The sequence below is a fragment of the Seriola dumerili genome, unplaced genomic scaffold, assembly GCF_002260705.1.
Source record: "Seriola dumerili isolate Sdu_G_001 unplaced genomic scaffold, Sdu_1.0 BDQW01000052.1, whole genome shotgun sequence".
Classification (NCBI taxonomy): Eukaryota; Metazoa; Chordata; class Actinopteri; order Carangiformes; family Carangidae; genus Seriola; species Seriola dumerili.
Window position 1 is genome coordinate 5,617,284 of NW_019174307.1, and position 23,415 is coordinate 5,640,698.

Sequence of the window (23,415 nt, forward strand, 5' to 3'; positions counted from 1 at the left end):
TACCAGCTCTGTAGGCAGTCCATCTGTGGATATGCTGCAGTTTTGTTGAATTAAAGATGAAACTTTTAAATGTTTGAGCTTTTCTATGTTTGGAAAGAACATAAAAAATTTATTTCATACTAAAAATAATAAGCAATGGTTATGTTTAATAAACTCACTCAGAAGTACCCCTTCCTTTTTGTTCCTCCTTCTCCCTGAATAGAATCATGATTTTTCCTTCCTCTGCTTTCTACACACTCATGAAACTCATCAGGTTGAAGTAGTGGGATTTTTTTTTTTTTTGCTGTATCATTCAAGGTGAATTTGCCAGAATCAAGACTGGTTAATTCAATTATACAAATGATTAACCTCCTTGTCTATGTGCATTACCACAAACATGCATTTTGATTCCACTTAAAAGGGAAGATTTCTGTGCCTCAAGTGTTGTCCATATTTTACGCATGGAAAAGCTTGTGCACTTGAAGTTCACATAGCCTTTCATTTTTATCTGTGCAGCTGCAGTGGCGTCGCATTAGGCATTTAGAAACATGAAGGGTTAAATCAAAAATGTTGTGGGACTATATTTTTGTAGGGCCAACTGGAAAGCTTAAAAGTGATATGAAACCAAAAATACACACAGACATACCTGAACACACACAAGATCCACACACCCTCAGCAGTTGCTTCAGCTTCCCACATCCGTTTGCACTGATGCGGCACCAAGCACAAACCAGTGGGATCTCAAAACCCTATGATGTAGCTTTGATGGAAAAACTGTAAATTGGAATATGCTGCGATCCAGGCTTCACCTGGGAGAGTGCAAAAATGATGATACATCCCGGTATCTGTGTTGTTTTCTTCCTCGCCTCTCCCAGTGGTTCCACATCTTTCTAACTTGCACAGTGAGGGAATTACACATTACACTCTAGTGCAAGTATCAGCATAAGGACTATTGATCTGTGGATTTTTTTCCTGAAGATGAACATTAAGTACAGAACTGCGAAAGAGTTTGTTGTTGATTGAGCCCCCCTTGAGAAATAAGATTCTTGCTATGTAATGTTTAATCTTAGGGTATGATTAAGAGCATTGCAAGCACTGAATTTATCAAGTTAACTTTGGGACCAGTAATGCCAGGAAATGTATTTATGAATCCCATGTTATTTGTATAAAAGAAATGAACCGCAGTCAAACTTGGAATTGTTAATTCTCAAATGTTTACATGCTTAAAACAATTAATTTCTGCCTATCTCCACATCCTATATGCTACAGGCAAGTGTATCACAAAGAGCTGGGTGTGTGATGGAGACATTGACTGTGAGGACCGCTCGGATGAGGAGTCCTGTGAATCTGCTATCTGCAAGCCACCCAAGTACCCCTGTGCAAACAACACCTCTGTCTGTCTGACACCTGATAAGATCTGCAATGGCAAAGTGGACTGTGCAGACCGCTCGGATGAAGGACCCATCTGTGGTAATGTTTGTCCTGTCTGTGCATGTCATATCTTTTTTTTTTTTTGTTTGTTTTTTTATTTATGAAGTGATATTCCACTCAAATACTCTACAAAAAAAAAAAAAAATTGGTAGTGCTGCTGTAAGAGCCATCACTCTTCTTGGAAGGCTGTCCACAAGATTTTGGAGGCTGGGCAACGAACTAGCTCAGTCGGTGTTGCAATTAATTCCAAACATGTTTGATGGGGTTGAAGTCAGGGCTCTGTGCAGACCAATCAACTCCTTCCCCACTAAGCTTGAAAAAAACATATCTCTCTGGACATGGCTTTGTGCATTCTATCCAACCATCGTGTCTGAACTACTAATCTGGGTGTGGGTCACAGTGGCAGCAGACTAAGCAAGACAGCCAATACATTCTTCTGTTTAGTGCATTGTCGTATTAAAATGATAAAAGGCCATTCACAAACTGTTGTCACAACCTTGGAAGAAATGTATCAGTGTCTGTCCCCAATTTTGACTAAATATACTTCTTCCTGAGTTCCAAGGAGGGTGATGGACTAGATGTAAGATTTGTGCAAAGTTTGAGAAGTTGTAGTTGTTTTGATACTTTACGCCATCAAAACTTGTCAACATTGGAATCTGTTGTTATCAAAATTCAAGCTGACCACAGCTGCTGCTCTTCATTAGGAACTTTTTATAGCCACGTTTCAAGCCTACAGGGGGTGAGTGTTTGATAGTCAAAAGATATATTTTGAGCGAAAATCACTTTTAAGTGAAAAGACCAAGAACACCTGTCAGAAATAATGACTTCCATGGACTCTTAGGCATTTTGGATCTTGCAGTGCTCCAACTGTGTTTGAGTTCTTTTGATTGCCATGTCTTGCAAGGATAGAAAGACTGGAGTCGGTGGTGTTGTTTTAATGGAAAATAAAACAAAGAAAATGGTGACAAATAAGTAAACCACATTTACATTGCAAATTAAAACCGAGCAATTTCTTCTGTGCAAATCTTTATTTAGATAAAGCACTTTATAATTTACATTAGATCAGCTAAGAGCTGCAAAAACATTTAGTGGAAATATTGCAGCTCTGTCACATTTCAATTTTCACTGTCGAGGTTGAAGACATGTTACCTGCTGAGGCTCCTCACAGCATCTGTGCTAACTCTCATTTTTTTCACCTAATGTTATATCAGGGGATGTTGAGAAATATCTACCAGTGAAGTTGTGCTCTCATCTTCTCCTTCACATTCAACAGCTTAGTGCCTGACGAGGAACCAGTGTGTGTTGTCTCAGAGACCAAAGGGACAGAACATAAAGAAATACTCTGCCTTCTCGATAATTGCAAATGTGGAAATGTTTGTCCATCAGCCTTAAGAGGGAAGAAAGGGATCTCATGTGACTAGCCCCAGCCATCTAATCTGTTAAAGTGAGCAGTGTAAACATGGAGGTTCATTCGCTACAGGACTCTCGAGTGTCTGTTATTGTAGCTGAAAAGAGCTTTTGCCTGCTCATAGACAATTAGGATGTGCTCAGAAGGACCTTGAGGATCTGATTGATTTGCACCAGCTCAGCAGGATTTGCACCCACCGTTGACAACTATGACCACATAGTCCATTTACCCCCAGCTGAGGGAGTGTCCTTGCCCACAAGACACAAGTCTTAATCACGGTGGGAAAAGGGAGGCCAGATCAGTTTCATTTTCACCAATATTCTTTGCTGTTTTGACCTGGCAACTTCAAACACGAATCGCGTGTGCTTGGCAGAAAAACAACTTTCTTACAAGATTAAAGAGCATGAGCAAGTTAAGACATGTCTGTCTTTATATCACATCTGAAAGGAACAGCGCATTATGGTCTTTTTCCAGTTTTGTTTTTGAAGCGGTGTCAGAAATAAAACCCTTTCACCCCTCAGGTGAATTCACACAGCTGCTGTACTGAGGCTGGTTTGTTATGCAACACTTTTGTCTTCATTAGATTGTGAAAACATTCCTTGTACTTGACTTATGATCTCTTGCTGTGAGTGAAAAGTGTGTTATCCTTGCAACATTATGTTCACATATAAAACATTTTAGTTGTTGGAAATTAGAGGATCTGTAAGATGACCAGATACTACTTTGTTACAGAGCCACCACAAACATTTTTCACTCATCATTCATACATAATGCTGTTTTAAATCTTATTCTCTGGGCACCCCGTCAGCTCAACCGGGAGAGCGTGTACCACTTAGGCTCGGTCTTTACTGCGGCGGCCATGGGCTTGAGTCTGATCCGTGGCCCTTTGCCGCATGTCATCCCCTCTCTCTCCCCAACTTTCCTGTCCCTATCCGAATAAAGGCAAAAATTGCCCCAAAAAAAAAACTTAAAAAAGAAAAATCTCATTCTCTTTCTCAGAATCCGTAAAGCTGTCTGTCTGTCCTCTCTTCACCCCAGATATGTGTCTTGTAGCCAGAGGGGGCTGCAGTCACCAGTGCACCGTGGCACCGGGGAAAGGGGTTGTGTGTTCTTGTCCCCCTGGGCTTCACCTGGACTCCAGCAACAAGACGTGTGAGGTGGTGGACTACTGCAGCCATCACCTGAAGTGCAGCCAGGTGTGTGAGCAATACAAGACCACAGTGAAGTGCTCCTGTTATCCAGGATGGATGCTCGACCCAGACGGAGACAGCTGTCACAGCACAGGTAACAGACCCTAGCTTTTTAATATTTGTTTTATTGATGCTGTTCGTTGTCATGATGCTGAGCGGCTTTGGGTTTGTCTGCTGTAATATTAAATTTGATCCTAGGGCATACTTGTACCTCTACAGTCTTTGCTTCTGAGCTGGAATCATTGCTCTTAGACTGTATTCTTGCTGTGTTGGTGCCTGGAAATATGAGTTTTATATTACTTACTTAAAACTCATTTTCCAGAAGCAAAGACTCACACCATAGAAACTGGAAAAAAACACAAGTCAAACTACAGAATTAGAAGGTTCTTGTGTTAGGGCCTCTGAGTGCTGAACGAGTGCAGGGGGTGGTCTGACGAATAGCAATAGATGGTGATTGAGAGTACTGTCAGGTCAAATTCAATCAGTTTCAAATCTGAAGAGACATCTGTGTGATAGGTCCTGTCTGTTTCTATCCGTGCTGATGCTGAGTGAAAGAAACATGTTCTCCTGTCTTAAACCCCCTGAGATTTGTTACTTCACTTTTTTTGTGCAGAGGTTCACCTCAGGCCTAATCTCATACAACCACAAACATTGTACCAGTGTAATATCACATTATAAATTCAAACTTTCCGCTATTCTGATTGCTGTCATTGAATAATCTGTTTGATGGAACCTCTTGAAATACAATAGTTACACACACATGCTGTTGGCTTGTCACATGCAGATTTATGGACCTCGTTTGATTACTCGCCTCTCTATTTCACTTCAAGATTGATGGCAGTTGGAGCTCTAATCTTGCATTAACGCAGGAAGAGACTACACAATTTTCTCTGCAAGCAGATCAGAATTCTACAGCTTCATCATAAATCAAGTTTTGCATACAAACACAAACAATCCAGTTTCATATTGAGAGAGGTGTTATTGGATTCTTTGTGAAGTCCCGAGCACAAATCTACCCCTCTTTTTCCTTTGCTTATCTCCCTAATAAAATATTTGTGCGGAAGTACAAGTACAAATCTTCTCTCTGGTAGCATTGTAGCAAGTTTGGTTACAATACTGAAACGTGTCATTGAAGCAAGGACACAATTTTAATTGCATTTGTGTGCAAACAGTTCTGTTCCCTAAAGTATTGTTTAGTCTAGAGTGCTGTGAAGATAAGGCTCGCAAAAAAAAAAAAACATTTTTGAAAGACTGTGCGTGTATGTACAGGGTAGGTTCTGTGTGTTGTTGAATTAGTTTAAGTGTGTTCAAGTGTCATTGTGTGATGGATTTCAAGTTTTAGTTTTCTCAGAAGCTGAGCTGTTCTGGAGCTAGAAATAATCTTACTGATTGAGCTAAGCCTCAGTGGGCAAGGCCAGACAAGTTGAGTATGTGAGCACTGTTGCCAGCTTTAGGACTTGTCGCTAGATTTAGCGACTTCTTAGAGACCCTGCAAAATGTATTTCTCAAAAGAGACTACTCTCAAATGTATCTACTTTTTAAGAAAATGGAAAAAGGGAATTTTTTTTTTTATTCCCAAAGTATTTGGTAACAAATTGGTTTGGCTGTAACTGATGCATATAAATTTAGACTACATGATGGTGGAAACATGTCCTCTACACAGTGGATCAACAGAGAGAGCAAGCTAAGTGAAAGAACTAGATTAAGGTCAATTGTTTCAAGTCCTCTGCAAATTTTATATATTGATATAAACATACAACTATAATACATACAGAAATTTTGACATGTCGAAGTAGGAAAAGCAAAAGTGTTGATCAAAGCATTTACAATGGTTTTCTTCTATTCAAGTGTCCCATTAGTCGATGACTATATGACAGTGAACTAGCACACACAATATCAATCTGAACCAGCAAAAAAAAAATTCAGCCTTTATTAATTTTATTTTTTACACTTGTGCTTTTCCTACTGTGACTTGTTAACATGCCTTCTATGAGAGAGGCCTGTGATGTCTCTTTTGCCTTTGTACCTATAGGTCCCAGATGCTCAAAAACACAGTGCAACACATCTATTGGTTATTTTAGCTAATCTTAAGTGTGTCCACTTTGTACATTGAAAAAGTAACAACTCTCTCTGCTCCCAGACCAGAGGAACAGTCTTGGTTAAGTTGATCTTTTGCTGCTTTTATGCAAATGTTATGTGATCTGGTGAGTTCTTTAGCAGCTACAGATTTACTCAGAAGCTAGCAGGTAACGGTTATCTGTAATGTGAAGTATTGTTTTGGGTGTTTTCTTTGATCCCTTGCCTTTTTCATCCAGCCTGAAATCAATTTATTTACAAAGCACACTGTAAGCAAAAAATGATGACCGACGTAATAAGCACTGATGTTAAAAACATATGCTGGTACTTTCATGAAAAATTAATAAAGATGAGATGTAAGGGCCCCGGAGGTGAGCTAGGGGCCCAAGGATGTCCTGATACTGTATGTATTTTAAAAGTAGTCAATACAATGATAAACTGTGACCTTGAAGTTATACAACAGCTTTGGTTCTATCAAATACTTGAACAAAGCAGAACATGCAATATATATTAGTGTATGGGTAGATACTTGTAGGTAGCTTTGTTTCTCCGAGTACGTGTCCATAATGTCGACACTCTTCCTTCTTTCAAATCCCACCTCAAAAAGCACCTCCTCAATTTTGCCTTTTCTGTTTGACACCAGCGCTAGCATTCTATGCATTTCTGTTTATTCTTACTTATTTTATATGGTATGCCTTGTTGGATTACTGTCTGTCGCTATTCTTGATTACTTACTGTGTGTTGCGAGGTGTCCTTGAGTGCCTTGAGAGGGACCTATAGATAAAATGTATTATTATTAATGATGTTATGTGTCCGAGTTTGCACGTTCTCCCCGTGCCTGTGTGGGTTCTCTCCGGGTACTCCGGCTTCCTCCCACAGTCCAAAGACTAGGCTAATTGAATACTCTAAATTGACCATAGGTGTGGCTGTGAGAGTGAATGGTTGTCTGTCTCTGTGTGTTTGCCCTGCGATGGACTGGCGACCTGTCCAGGGTGTACCCCACCTCTCGCCCAAAAGGATGCTGGGATAGGCTCCAGCCCCCCTGCGACCCTACTAGAGGATAAGCGGTAGAAAATGAATGAATGAATGTTATGTGTCCTGTATGTAAGGTGTATGTGTGCATCTCTGCATGCTTGCGAATATGCACAGTGGCTAATCATTTTCTCATCTTGTCTTGACCTCACAAAACTGTCATGGTTTGATCTGATACAATTTTTAATTGTCTAAGTGTCTAAACACTGTCCACAACATGATTTCACACATTGCTGATCAACTATTAGTCAAGATGTTGCGCTTGGACCAAGGTGGCACTCTTAAAAAATGTTGTGCTTGTTTCCTGTCTCTCCCCATGACCAGATCCCTTTGAGGCTTTCATCATTTTCTCAATCCGGCATGAGATAAGACGAATAGACCTTCACAAGCGGGACTACAGCCTGTTGGTGCCAGGGCTGAGGAACACCATCGCATTGGACTTCCACTTTAATCAAAGCCTACTTTACTGGACAGATGTGGTGGAGGATAAGATCTACAGGGGAAGGCTCTCTGAGTCTGGCGGTATGCACACACATGAGTACACATGGCCATGTACACAAACATTTGTTATATATCTAAAGACTGCTGTGATGTATTAGCTAAAGAGTCATGTTTTGCAATTGATAACACTGATTTATTCCATTGCGTTTACACGTAGTCAGCTCTGATACAGTCAGTTGATATTGTCCCTGTTACCAAAGTTAAAAATACTGCAGGTCCAAAGATCCTCAGCTGTTACAGTACAATATCTCTCTCTCATAAAATGATGAATCAGAACTTCTCCTTCACACTGTATTTTTGTGGGTGGCATTTGCTGAATTCTTGTGCCTTTATTTCCCTCCATGGAACTGTACAAATCGCCTCTTAGTTGTGCTATTCCACCCTTTTGTGAAACACGCATAAAAGCCCCAAATTCTGAAAATAATTGTAAACAACTTGAATATAAATATTGTGGAAAATCCCTTTTAACATGTGTAATGGAACCCAGTAGAAAGCAATCTTATTTATATAAAAGAGCGTTCCTCTAGAGTTTAAAAGTTTTCTCTTCTGCTTTTCGAATGCTTTCCTGAACGCTTGAGAGAGACACCAACCACTGCTGCCCCTTGAATGCAATGTCTGTTATAGCCCTTGTCCACCAGCTCAACCCCAGCTTGGCTCTGCTCACCTTTTTGGTTTTCCATCAGGCAAAAATTGTTGATAGTACCTGGTACTTTTTTTTACCCTTTTTTTTTGGTGTCTAATAGGTCAATCTTCACTACTGCATTATCATTGTGTGAGATGGGATGTTCTGAACAAACCCACCATTTTTAAACAGCCAAACTGTACACCGCTCACTGCAGGCTGTTAGATTTCTTTTAGTTATTGTACTATACTTTTAGTATGGCAACCCGCAAAACCATGCCGTGATCAATCGAGGTGATGCAGACATTTTGTATCCCATTTGTATCCCATATTCCATTATTCATGTGTGTTGAAGATGACATCACAATAGCTTCATGCATCGTCGCTATAGTAATAGTGCCACATTGAGGGTGTACTATCTGCAATGCAAAAAGAAATACCTGGTACCAAAAGTCGATTACTGTCGGTACCATGTGGTGGAAAAACTATATTAGTTCTACATAGTAATATTGTGATGTTTCTGTTGTTGTTGTTTCAGGGGTGACAGGGATAGAGGTGGTTGTGCAGCATGGCCTGGCCACCCCAGAGGGCCTGGCTGTGGACTGGATTACAGGGAAACTGTATTGGATTGACAGCAATCTGGACCAGATTGAGGTGGCCAAGCTTAATGGAGATATGCGCACCACACTGATTGCTGGAGGCATGGAGCATCCACGGGCCATTGCTCTCGACCCAGGGCAGGGGTATGTTATGCACTAACTCCCACACAGAACCTGCTGGTAGCCTTGCCATCCATCAGGCCCCAAGATTATTGGAATAAAGTAAAATTACAACCTCCTTGTATTCCTCACTTCTGCATCTGCCTTGATGTATGAAGATGTCTGCTGTGTTAAGGTCCATTAAGGCAGCAGATATAGAATACATCAATAACAGTGCTGTGCTCTCCATTCCAGTAATGACAACTGATGTGGGTAATACCACCCCGACCATTTCTTCCATTTTATATGCTTTACTATCCTTTCACCCTTGTTCCCCGGGAATGTTTTTCTTTAAAACATTTTCTAGCAAGACCTTCAAATAAACAGCCCAAAATATGCTATGTTCTTGTTTGTTCATCATCCCTCTCAGGGCCCAATTTTCAAAATCATAGTTGTTTATCCTGCTGAGATGCATGGGGAGAGCATTTGTAGACTGATTCGTGGCTCTGAAATGGCAGCCTTTACTTCATTTTACTGTAAGCAAGCAAGTCATTAGAGGAGACACAGCACCTGTTGCAGAGCACTGATTATATTTTCTTTTCCTTGTTATAACGAGTGTTCTGATAAACCTTTTAATTTGTCAAATAAGGTTGTTGGTGGGTCAGCACCGACATCACACGGGTCTGACTCATTACTTCCCTCTGATGCCACACACCTGGAAGAGTTTGTTTCGCACTATGTAACAATTTAGATCTTTGCCATTCACCCTTTTGAAATGAAAGTGAACTGCCTAAACAGAGCACACTCACATGGGACAAAAAGGAAACTCCTCACGTCAAACTTGCAACAACAGGGGAAGGCTCTTAGGTAGCAGGCATGACATACATGTTTGTCATGTTATAATACATGTTTTTCTTATTGTGAAATCCAAACTTTTTTGCAGTAATCTTGTTGTAATGACAAACGAAGTAGTTTTGTTATCTCCTTATTATAAGAAATATATTTCATTTTACAAGATAACAAAACACATTACATGTTATTCTAGAGAGGAGAATTTAAGAGATAAGGTATCTGTAGCCCTTGAACATTAAAGAAATTGTGTGTATGTTTGGGAGGTGCTCACTAATCTGTAAGTGCCTGTGCATGTGTTATTTACTATTGATGTTGATTGTACTTTTTAATCTGATAATAAGATTTACTGAGCGGTGCATCGTTTTATAGAGCCTTGTGGAAAATACATTATAATGTATCATAATTGTTAGGCATTTTGTTTTTGTATTTAACTATTGACATAGCCTTAAATTCATGCAAGATGTCATGGTTGGATGTGTAGTGATATGGTTCATTTCAGTATTATTCAGTATTTTATTATGGTTGTCTGTCCACAGATCAACATTATCTTTGGATGGAGTGTTTTAATCCAGGGTTAGGAACATAGTTTTATTAAGTCTAATTAGCTGCCATGATTTTTATGCGCTGGCAACATCTGTGGCTGGAGACGTTATGTTTTGAGGTTGTCCATCCGTACTTACCCCACTTTACATCTGTCCATCTATCCCATTCTCATGAAGGCGATATCTCAGGAACACCTTGGGGATTTCTTCAAATCTGGTATTAACATTCACTTGGACTGAAGTATGAACTGGATGAATGCTGTGGTCATGGGCCAAGGTCAATGTGACCTCACAAAACAAGTGACTCTGAAGCCTATATGTGTTTTTTAACATTTCAGGCAGAGGTCTGTCAGGTCCAGAGCTGTGGGTGCAGGGTGGATGTGGTTTGCAGAATTGGAATGGTGCGGGGCTCTGGAAGCAATTTGGTTTGAATGTCTTGCACAACACTACCAGGGCATGCAGAAAGTATGAGTTGGGAATTGAGTCAACAGCCCTGTGAGTAGTGGTGACCTGCTATACCCCCTGAGAATTGATCCATTACCCACTTGTGCAAAGCACAGGTAAAACAAATGTGCATCAAAAGCACTGGTGTTGAGTTGTTGCAGCGAGATGAAACAGACATGATGGACATCTGTTAGTATTTGAAACATGGTGCATCAGTAATTACATGCTGAATAAACCACCATGAAGGCAACTCTGATTTGCATTTTGTTTTACTGATCTGTGTTATTAGGTTTTTTGAGGTTTTGTAGGTGCATGTTGCTGTGCTTGTTGCAAGTTTAAAAATTCCACAGAAAGTGATAACTACTAAAATGCTATGATTATACAGTTGTCTGTTGAAAGTTAAAAAATATATCTATATATTTGAGTTATTTATTTGTGTGTTCTCAACACAATTGTAAGTGTACAAAGGTCTGAAAATGTATTCCGTGCACATGGCTAGGATTTGTGTCAATGCAGCCCTCTCTGGCTTTTAAGCTGATCACTAAGAAATTCACAGAAAACTATTTCAGGTTACTTCAAATTAATTTGGTAGTGGAACTGGAGGTGGGTATATAATAGTTGGAAGTCAAAATATCTTACATCAAATATAGTCTTTTTAGACAAAAGCTGAATTTATTTCAACCACATAGGCCGAGAAGGATTTTGCTTGTTAGGAAAACATCAAACTAAGTTTAATTTTAATAAATAATGGTTAAGATGTCCACTTTTTGGTTATATATATAATATATAGCTTTAATATATAATGCAGGTATAAATTGTTGCCTAGCAGCAGCTGCTTTGAATCAGAGAAATGAGGTTTGCAAGGAGCGATACTGAAAAGATTTAAAAAATTTAGGGACATCTGAGTAAGGTAGGGAAGAAGCACTCACCCACCACTGCAGAGAACGAGGTTCACTTCCCAGCAGGTATGCTTCTGTCTGGCCATTCAACCCATCAAACCCAACAGTCAGTGTTTGCCAGAGCAAACAGCTGATGGGGCTGCTGAAGGATCATTTCCATGCCATGGCACTGTGACTTTAACGGTTGGTTAGGGAACCCTGGTAGAGAAGGGTGGAATCTGGGCAGGATGCCACGATCCTTTATGCATCTGAAGATACGGTTACATTAATTCACATGCAATGAAACTGCCCTGCAGAAAAAAATTTGAGGTCTTGATTTTGATATGAATAATAAATATTTGGTGGAGTGGAGGGAGCAATGCTGGGGTTTGCAGTCTTTGTTTTGTGGATTGTAGGCCTGAACTTGTGTGCATGTTCTGTGTGTTGTTGAGCGTAACGTTTACTTTGATTCTGTCTTGAGAAATGTGTGGGGATAATGCCATTTTTGTTAGAACCCGGCCTTGCGTGTTGCAAGTCTGAGGTCCTGTTTGTCCCTTGTGAGTGTGGTTTGTTTCCTGGGTCTGCAAGACAGACTCTAGCCACAGGACTGGAATCTTCACACACGACATCCTTATAGAAGGATGGTGGTGATGGTAGCTATCTGGCTGGTAGGCCTCTTGCGCTGCTCCACTCTGGATGTAGGCAGTTTGTAGTAGCTTTTGTTATAAGCTAGCTAGCTAATCACGATCCAGGCATGTAATTTCAGCTCTGACCTTCCAACCTCTTCCTACACCCATACAAAGTGTACTGCTTGCTTAAAATATCATTCAGGGTAAATTTTGGTCCATCCAGGTGCTTTCCACTTTGATAGATTTGTATACATATTTGTTAAACATAAACATTCAATCAATTAAAAGTGTTTACTTTTATCAGAGATTAATGACAAACTAATTAGCTATTAACTGAAACAAGTAGTCATTAACTCTCTCTCACAAACCATTGCAGTGCAGGAAACACAGTTGGGAAGTTTTACGGTCCAACTTTTCACAGAATATGGCAATATGTTAGTAGATGATAAAAATAGGTGACAAATGAAAGGAAAAACCAACATAATCCTCCTTAGTCAGGCTTTGGGCCACCACGTACTGCCAGAACAGCTTCAATGATCCTATGCATTGACCCTACAAGTTGCCGGACTCCACTGAAGGAATGACCACCATTCATCCAAAAGATACTCACTCATTTAGTGTTTTGACGACAGTAGAGTGCTCTCTAGCCCGTCAGTCAAAAATCTCCCATAGTTGTTCCACTGGGTTAAGATCTGGTGACTCTGAAGGTCATAGGGTATGATTCACATCATTTTCATACTCATCAAACCATTCAGTGACCCCTCATGCCCTATGGATGGGGGTATTGTCATCCTGGAAGAGACAACTCCCATAGGATAGAAAAGTTTCATCACAGGATAAAGGTGATCACTCAGAACAACACTGTATTGGCAGTGACTCAAACCATGACAATAAAATCATCCAGTCAGCAGAGAAGAAGGTATGCTACTTGCGTTTCTGTGGAACAGCTTATTCAGCGTGACAATGTCCGGTGTGCGTGAGAAGATGATGCAGCAGTGGAGGTGTGGAGATGAAGATTCTGATGAAGTTGAGGTTATCAGAGCAACGTCGAAACAAAATGGGACACCTACAGCATCAGTTACAAAGGAAATCCACATTCCAGGAAATGGCCTTATATAAGAGTTTCTTAGGGTGGCTGTGAGTGAACACACATGACAGTTCTATCCTTGATTATGTCTACCCAACGAAGGAGGTCTTGGAGTTTAAACAACAGTTAAAGCATGGCAGCAGCCCGTGCAATCATCCAATGTGGCTCTCCAGAGCCTTGGATGTCTGTCTTGTATTCTGCTTGTTTAACTGTACCACGCACTGCACCTGTGTGGAAGCATCTGCATTTGTTATGTTACTCCAATCATTAATTTTTAAGGTTTTTCCTTTCATTTGTGGTCATGCAAATTATACAAAAATGCTGAATCATTTTTTTCTGCTGCTGGTGTGTTGCTGGTATATCACATTAGGTGCTTACTTTGGATTAATGCCTCTAAGAACTAGCCAGTGGTTGTATACTGTGGCCAGTATATTTCAGATTAAAGCAAAACCCAGACATTCCTAAAATCAATTTAACACTCTTAAAAAATGAGTAATCTGCTCATGCACTCTCTCCTATAGTGCTCTTTCACATTTGGGAGGATGACTACATTTCGTGGCTGTGCAGAGTAGGATTAATGGGTGCTTTTGGTGCCTAAAGACGCATTTCCATTCCAGGGCAATAATTTTAATCTAATTACTTGAATCCACTCAAAGGAGTGGGTCATTGATCAGGGAGGCCTTATCAAGTGAATACGGCTATTGATCTGGACAAGGATATTTCTTCCTAACACTGTTTCGTTGTCGTCAGTATGTGATTTAACCTCAGACACCCATTTTCTCCCGCATTCTAGCTGACTTTGCGGACCAAGTCAGGACATAAGTGATGTGTGATGGGTTGTGAGTAGGACTCAAGATACTGTCGATGGTCACATCAATGACAGTGTTCATTTTCAGACCTCATTGAGCTGTGAAAAAAGACATAAAAAAACAGATGGCCTCCCATGTCAAGGCCTGTCACAGATGTTGAGGGTTGCACTGGATCGCTGGTGCTGTTCTCGGACAGTCTTCACCATCACTGTCTGTGTTAATGCATACAGTCTCAAGAGCATTAGATATGTGATTAGTGTTCCGTTGACAAACAAGTACAAATAGCTGAGGAATTGCTTTCACATTCTTTTTTTTTTCATAAGGTTTTTGGTTATTGTTGCTTTTCTTTGTGACAGCAAATGGATAATAATCAATCGTAACTGTTCTCTTTTGGGTTTCTTCTCCAAGGATCCTCTTCTGGACTGACTGGGATGCTACTTTCCCCCGAATTGAGGCTGCATCAATGAGTGGAGGGGGTCGACACATTGTGTTTAAAGATATGGAAATTGGCGCCTGGCCTAATGGACTGACTCTGGATCATCTGGAAAAGAGGATCGTCTGGACAGATGCACGGTATACCACTATAGTAGTTTCATGTTGTATGCAGAAGCATTCACACCTGTTCTAACTTTTAACATGTGAGACAGTATACACTGCAAAGGATTCACCATTCCCTGAGTAAAAATGTAACTTGAGTCTCCAATCTACCATTGGGCATTTAATAATGGAGGGAATGTAATATTTAGAGATCTTAGTGCAATGGCCATATTTGGTTTTAAGTGGGTCTTGAACAATTTAACAGTTTCATCAGTGGACCGGTGGGTTACACTTTGATCTGCCTATTTCTACTGTTCCCTTTCAATGCATTTGAAGAGCAGTTTAAACTTTGATATGGCCCTTTGTGTTGATCTCTTTTGAACAGCTCCGATGCCATTTTCTCTGCACTCTATGATGGTAGTGGGGTCATTGAAATCCTCAGGGGCCATGAATACCTGTCCCATCCCTTCGCCGTGTCTCTGTATGGAGGCAATGTGTACTGGACAGACTGGAGGACGAACACTTTAGCGAGAGCCAATAAGTGGACTGGGCGAAATGTCACAGTCATCCAGAAGACAAGTGCTCAACCTTTTGACTTGCAGATCTTCCACCCCAGCAGGCAGCCACAAGGTGAGAACAGTTTTCTGGCTTTGCTGCTCGAGGTGTGACACTCATAGAAAAGAGACAATTCACTATGTTAGCTGGAATGAGGTCTGTATATAATTTTTCGGTTATGCTTAGGTGACACACTTGCTGTGTTACCAAATTTTGCATGGCATCTAGTTCTAAGTATACATTATTTGAAAGCACAAAGCCTTACATAAATCATCTTAAGATTTTGTAACAGGATACAAAACAGAAATGTGACATAAATGCTTCTTTATCATGTTTGTGCCCTTGTAAATTTGGAATAATTCTGACCTTGAGACTTGAAACTCTAAAGAATTATCATTAAAAACAAAGCAGAACGAGAACTCAAATTAAAAAGGTTCAAGAACAGTAATCATGTTTTTTAGGAATTTCATTTTTAGTGGGTGCCAGTTAAGAGCTTTAAGGTTCAAACTCATCACATCCTATCACATTATCCTCCTGTAGGTAAACAAGGAGCATCCAGATAGAATTTCACTATAATCCTCCGGTAACCACTGGTTATTGACTGAGGATACATTATCTTTTAAAACAGAATTTATTCTCATGTACTGACAGGAGAAAAAAAAACAGGACAATGTAATTAATTTCAGCTTCTGCCTCTGCCTTCATTTGGCCTGTCAATCAGCAAGCATGTGTCTAAATGAAAAAGGTACTCATGCAGAGAATTAGCTAGCTTGAATTAATGGTACCTCTGAATGTGTTTTTCTCACCATCCAAATTATTGTAATTGGCTCATACTACTATATTAAAACTTAATCTTTTTTTTTTTTCTTTTTCACCCTGAATGTGAATAAAGACAGACACAGAATGAGAAATACATCCACCAATGAATACTTGTGGCATATCCGATAATCAAATTAGTTAGTAATGTGAATAGTGTGTTGTGATGACAGGAAATGCATAAAATAGTTCTGAAACTTCATTAATATTCCCAGCAATTTCTTTTCAGTGAACGCCTCTGAATCTGTTAGTGTCACAGTTGAATAGGTAATCAATTTTGTGAGCAACCAAGTAATCCAAGATTCTGACCACAAAAATAACACTGCTGATGTGCTGTCTGACAGAAGGCCTACACATGTAAGCCAATTTTTATTTGATATGCAGATCAGCTTGTAAGATTTATTGCCAAGCTTAAAATTAATGGCATGAAATCTTTTTTCAATTCACTTTATCATTCTTTTTTTTCTGTAAATAGGTTGTTTGAAATAGATTTTTGCCTGATTTGTAAAGCAGATCCACCAAAATGAAACACTGGATTATGGATCATTTTGGCCTATGTGCCAGGACCAACTGACTGATGGATCAAACTCTGCCACAACTGCCTTTTTCTCCTTTGCCAAGTTTGAAATGTATCCCCCTCGGATCTCTTCGTTTGCGAGCCACCCTCCTGAAATGGGCATTATTACGGTGGTAATCGGGTTTACATCTATTTAGCAATTCCACTGCTACTCCAGTGTGTCACAAGTTAATTTACTTGTTTCCTTCCTGTATCTGCATTCTCATGACTGTTCACCATAGATAAGTGTGAGCAAAATGGGACTGCTTTTCCAAAGATGACAGTAAGCGTGTCTAATCCGATTTAAAAGAGCTCAACGGCGGGGGGGTGGTGGGGGCTAGCATTTACATCAGGCTATTATACACTGTAGCTGGAACCAAGGCCTTGAAGCTGTGAGGCTCCACTAGACCCCAAACATCTGGACCAGAGAAAAAGAAAGGGACAGATGTGATGAAGATGGACGAACTCAACAGTAATAATATGCTGCTGGTCTCAGGAGCTATTTGCCAGGTGCCACAGTGAAGCTCTACATGTATCGACACTATGGAGTCTTCAGCAGAAGTACCAGTATTATTATTTTTTCTGCTTATATTTGTCCTGTTCCCTTAAGTGAACAAGGAATAAAAAGCGGTGGAGCTGAAGACGATTAACTTGGATCTTTTTACTGTCATAACTGTGCAAAACTTTCCATAATCAGTATCATATTTATGCCATTTAGAACATAGTTATTTGCAGGCAGCCAAACCACACTGTCACTGTGTCAGCAGTACTATCACGACAAATGTAACAGGCTTTGAAACAAATCAGCACAGCAAATACAGGTCTCTCAGTGGAAGGAATCACATATTAAATTGTATCATCACTACACTGGGCCTTCTCTGAATCTGACTTTTGGATTAAAAATAAGCATTTCTCCTTATTTTTAGAGAGTACCACTATTTTTCACCATTTCTTACAAGGAAATCTGACAGTTTAGAGCAAACAAACAACTCGGCTCCGTTGTCACCGCCTCTCATCCCTCAAGAGCATGATTCAGGTGAATGCAGCGCTGTTGTGATGTCTCCCTATTAGCATACTCAGTCAGATGGGTGCCGTTTCCATTTTGCAGAGACAGTGGTACATTTTTGTCTTAAATAAGCCACATTTGTGATGCAATGTCGCTCTCCAATATGTTACTGAAGGAGTCCAGGAAATGAACTTTGAATGAGCTTGTTTGACATGAATCATTCAGGGTAGATGGAGGAATTGATGTTTTTGATGCATGAAATGTGATTGCAGCATAATGGAAAATAACTGAACTATGGGTGACTTTCTTTAGTTTTGCTGAGATGATTTATTAGATAGGTAAGAAATTCATGAAAACTGACTCCTTCAAATGTGCTGCTCGTTTGATATTACTGTGCAGTTGTTAAAAGCTGTTGAAACTCAGCTTGCTGTGTACATCTGGTAGAAAATGTCAGCAGATTAGGGTCTCAACCTGTATATTGTGCTACCCTTCCATAACAGAGTAACTGACATTATCTCATCTTTAATTCCTGTGAGCTTACATGTAAACAATTTTAAAATTTGTAATTTATTTCTACATCTCTTAAACCTCTTAAGATTCAGTTGAATGGGAGACCAACCTAAAAAGCCATGTGTGTGCAGAAGATGAGTAGAGCTCAGTCAAACTCAGTATCGCTGTTCCCAACCAGACATTTTGTATTTAAAATGAGACCTACTTAAACATTGCACATATACTGTGCCATTTCTCTTAAAGTCTGTAAACTTGTTATAAATGGATGCCATTTTTTTTCTGTTACACAACAGCTATGTTTTCAGCTATGCCTCCTTTGTCTGTTTAAAAATTAACATTTTCTTTGAGTTTCAGAATGAGACTGGTTTGTAAATGTCTTTTTTTTAAGTACGTGTTTTAAATGTCAGCCTATAATGGTGGCAGTCTACTCAAGTTCTGAAGTGTGCTCTCTTTACTCTGTGTAGTTGTTGTTTATCATCCCCTAGACCCAATTCAGTCTTCCTCTCTCTCTCAGCCGCCTCTGAATTCCAGTTGTACATGTATTTGTTTAGAAAAAAAATGTTCTAGGCCCCACAGATAACCGTGACCCTTGACTTAGTGTTCAGACATGGTTTGATTAACATCACCTCAAGTAAGCCTTGAGTCTCAACCACTCTTATAACATTTTTGACACCATACTCCAAGCTGAAACAGCAAATCAGAATCCACTGTTTGTGAAACTAGTCCTGCTGATATTGATGGACTAGTAGATATCTTTAATTTCCTCTCTGCTTCCACTAGTTGCCAGACGACTTTGCCCTTATAAAAGCCAGATTTAAAAATAATAGGGGTCTTTCATCTTGGCTCAGTGAAGACATCTGCAAGCTTGAGTGACACCACTCTCCAAGTGCAGTCTCAGCAGATGAAGACACTGTTGACATCATAATAAAATTAAGACTGAAAGAGCAAAATATGTTTCAGATGTAATTACTATGCCCAAGCATAAGTCCCAGAACTCTTTTTAAGTTTGGTGATTGCCTGTTAAGCCCGCTTTTAGTGGTTTTACCTCATCCAGTGAGGAGTTGACAGTGTCAGGTCCAATGTCTCCACTCCTCGCTCATAGACAACTCCTGCCTAGATCGTCCCGTTTTCAGCCACCACACGCCAATTTCTGTTGACAAACTAGTGAACATTGTGCTTCACATGAACTTCTTCTCTAGTGCAGTTGATGTCATTCCCTATAGATTTTTATCTAAAGTTTAAGATGTGGTTGCCCTCTGTCTGCTCAATATAATGAACACCTCCTTTTCACCAGCTGTGTCCCTGACTACTTCAAGACAGCCTGTGTCCGGCCTCTTCTCAACAAACCTGCTCTTGATCCCTCTGTCTACAATAACTGCAGACTGGTTTCCAAGCTTCACTTAACTGCCAAAATTGTAGAAAAGTCTATCTCATTACAGCCTGTGGAAGCTCTGTCAGATAACAGTATTTTTGAAAGAATTCTTTTTTTTTATATCTTCTTAAAGGTCATTTTTTATTGATTAGCCTATGAATAATAGTAATATATTATATTGTTTGTTGAGTGTAAGTGCTTTTAACAAGGTGCTATACAAGTAAACTTAATTATCATGATAATTATGTTGCAAAAGCTGTTAGTCCAGTTCATGACAAGTATTTAACCTGGCCTATCTCTTAACTTCTTCTGCTAAGTGTTCTTGAATTCTTGAATGATTCCCTATGTGTGTGTCCCGTCCCCCCCCCCCCCCCCCCCCCCCCCCCCCCCCTTCCCATCAGCGTCTAACCCATGTGAAGAGAATGATGGACGTGGTCCCTGTTCACATCTGTGTCTCATCAATTACAATCGCACTGCGTCCTGCACCTGTCCACACCTTATGAAGCTTTCAACCAACAAACAATCTTGTTATGGTGAGCGAGGACACAATCCTCATTTTTTATGCTTTCTCCTATGTTATCAGAGTAAAAATATAGGATATTGTGTAAACAGCAGGATAGTTGTTCTTGTTTTACATATGATATTCATCCCTTTTGGTTGACACTAGCATTTATGTCAGGCTGTTATCACACTCTCATCTGGAGCTGACAGAAAGGTCAGCAAAGGTGCACTTATTCAAATTCTTGATTTCCTGATTATCTCACCAGCACTGAAAAGGTTCCTCCTGTATGTGCGTCGGTCTGAAATCCGCGGTGTGGACATTGACAACCCTTACATGAATGTCATGACGGCGCTTACGGTGCCAGACATTGATGATGTCACCATGGTGGACTATGATGCTCAGGAGGAGAGGATCTACTGGGCCGACATCAAAACTCAAACCATCAAACGGGCCTTCATCAATGGCACCCAGCTAGAGACCATCATTTCTGCAGGTGGGTTCATTTCAAGTATTCATACAATATACAGTGTAAACTGTGTCTGTTATGTACTTCACTACCTTTTGGTTATGGAGTTATTGTTATCTATTATATTAAAATAATTGTAATAAATACAGTGGGTCCAAAAGTCTGTCAAATCTCTAATCTCATAACTTTAATTGTTATTAATTATAATAATTATTTGCTGTTATTTTGTCTCTTTGACATTATTGCAAGGTGCACCAAAATATATAAGTAAAAACATGTCATTTGTTGAAGCTTATACCTTTGATACTGTTCATAACTTTATTTTGCTTATGTTAGATGCAGTTTACCTTAGCTCATTTGCACAATAGTTTTGCAAAGCACACAGGCATGACAGCTTTTTTATGCTCTTCCTGACAGACATAGTGAACTGTCGTGGCCTGGCTTTAGACTGGCTTTCCAGGAACTTATACTGGCTCAGCTCTGAAAATGACGAGTCGCAAATCAATGTGGCTCGCTTTGATGGCTCCCTGAAGACTTCCATCATCCACGGCATTGATAAGCCAAGGTGCCTCGTAGTGCACCCCGCCAAGGGGTAAGTAGATTAGAGCAGAGTGCGCACTTCGTCAGTACCTCACTCTCAATGCATAGTATTAGGAAACCTGATGACAGACCTCACCTGTACTAAAGAGGGATCAAAGCCTCGTTGTAAATAGTCTATGCTTTACAAGCTCAAAATGTTTGCAGATCTTTAAAAGGTTGTCGGGTGGAACAAAATCTATTGCCTTACTTTCAGTTTCCAGTTATGATTAATAAAAACATAACACTCATTGATTGTTATAAACGTCATGACATCTTGTGCCTAATTGGATCACTACCTATCCACCTCACACCTTCCCACACAGGAAAATCTACTGGACTGATGGAAACACCATTAACATGGCCAACATGGATGGGAGTAACAGCAAGGTCCTCCATCAGAATCAGAGGGATCCTGTAGGTCAGTAGCTCTGGATACCTGTTATTAAGCTGTACCTCAAAATTTATTTTACATTTATTTTCAAGTTCTGTCTGTACAGTTTTCATAAACTTGGTATATTTACATGTATGTTTTAGCCTGATTTGTTCTGAATGCAAATGATAGGATTACATGGTTTGCAGTAACAGTTTCCCCAATAACTCAAGGTCACTTGATTGGCTGCCGTCTGGACGGATATGTGATAGCCCATTTCAAACAACTTAGCACCACAAAACAAGAAATAAAACTGAGGGAATTTGTCAGATTTGTTTGGTTATGGATTCAATTTATGGTAATTTAATTCAATTAAATTTTCCAGCATCAACAGCTGTGCCTCTGCATGTACCACTTTGCATCTGTGTTCACTTCATTCCAAATTCATTTGAAGTAATTCCCTTATTTGAACTGTAATTTGATGAAGATAACCTGATAAAGGTGTTTACCTGAAAGTTGTAATAATTTCATTTAGCCTTAATCTGTTTATAATCAATTTATTTCCATGCATGTACATGCACTAACTTTACAAACTGAATCAGATGTGATGTTTGTACCTGCTGACATTTTCTCTGGTTCGACAATGTCAACAAGAATCAGAAAGAGCACCCACCTGCTCAGTGGTGATGTTATCCCAACAGGCAACGTCAAAGAAATTCCTTAAGTAAAGGTGTGAAAGTGTCTGGTAAAGACTGGCCAAGGCTTGACAAGTCTATCAATGCTGGAGTTTCTTTGAAACCCAGACAAACATTAACACGAGGCTATACTGAAAATACATGCTACATGTGTACACCTGCATGCTTTACTATTTGATTCCCAAAGAAACCCTTTCCTTGAATTTAATTTAAAAGTGAAAAAAAAAAAAAAAAATGTGCTACCTTGTTTTGAGGGTGAACCAACACACATCAGTACATTTTTATCTCCAGATGCTCTTACAGGTTACATGCATGTTCATCCATGGATGTTAATTTCATGGATTCATATTTCAGATTGTACTGACCACATCATTTATTTGATTTTACCTGAATGTTCCATGAACCAATCCTGTACAAATATTTCCATTACCATTTCAATTTGGGTAGAACATGATGGCTATGAAAGGATGAACCTGGTTTTCTATGAAGTTAAAATACGCTCTTATCTTCTCAAGATGTCTGCATGTATAGAGTAAAAGGATCATTGCATATCCAAAACTTGTGGTTGAGTGCTACAGTTTCTTTGTAATGGTAATGGCTTTACTTCAGACTGCATATTGCTCAAGCCCAATGTCCACATTACATAATGAGGTCTTGTGTTCCGTTTCATTTATTGTACACGTTGATCGTTCACTCATTTCACTCAATTGTTTATTTCAGTTTGTTAAAATACAAGGGAAAATAAAAGGGAAGATAGGAGAAAAAACACCTATATAAAAACTATTTTAAGAAATCTATCCAAGGTAATGATTAGGATGATTACTCACTCAAACTTCCTTCAAACAGCTGTTGAGAAGGCTTAGCCTATACAGTAGGTGTCTAACTGACAGGCATATATAACTGGAAATCATTCACTGAGCATTGGTTATGGATGTCAGTTAGGGGAGCGATCAATGTGAGATGTTTCTGTTGGTGCCTCATTGAGTATCTGGGCCTGAATTTCCACAAATGTCCATATCTGACAATATTCAGGAAAAATGGGGTAAGAGTACAGCCTCTTGAACTGCAGAAATTGCAGCATTTTGAAAACTTAGTCCCTTAAGATTTTTTTATTTTTACATAGCAATCTTGCCTAACTTGCTGATTCCCACAGAGAGGATATTAACACAACTGATTAGTCAGTGCTGTTTGATTTTGAACATTTTCTACTTGTCCATAAAATACATATTTCTGTTATGATACTCTTATTTTTTCAATTGTAAACTCTATCCCCA

At 39.6% G+C, this 23,415-nt stretch overlaps 1 protein-coding gene across 1 annotated transcript in view; it reads left to right on the top strand.

The window, feature by feature from the left end:
• The window catches only part of lrp1b (LDL receptor related protein 1B), a 265,608-nt gene that overhangs the window by 158,107 nt on the left and 84,086 nt on the right, over positions 1 to 23,415 (top strand). Inside the window, exons 26-35 of the mRNA XM_022741314.1 lie at positions 1,249 to 1,449; positions 3,857 to 4,102; positions 7,441 to 7,638; positions 8,777 to 8,981; positions 14,586 to 14,750; positions 15,100 to 15,344; positions 19,931 to 20,062; positions 20,297 to 20,524; positions 20,915 to 21,089; positions 21,400 to 21,494. Of these exons, the coding sequence (XP_022597035.1) occupies positions 1,249 to 1,449; positions 3,857 to 4,102; positions 7,441 to 7,638; positions 8,777 to 8,981; positions 14,586 to 14,750; positions 15,100 to 15,344; positions 19,931 to 20,062; positions 20,297 to 20,524; positions 20,915 to 21,089; positions 21,400 to 21,494 (1,890 nt within the window). The remainder of the gene's footprint in view (positions 1 to 1,248; positions 1,450 to 3,856; positions 4,103 to 7,440; positions 7,639 to 8,776; positions 8,982 to 14,585; positions 14,751 to 15,099; positions 15,345 to 19,930; positions 20,063 to 20,296; positions 20,525 to 20,914; positions 21,090 to 21,399; positions 21,495 to 23,415) is intronic.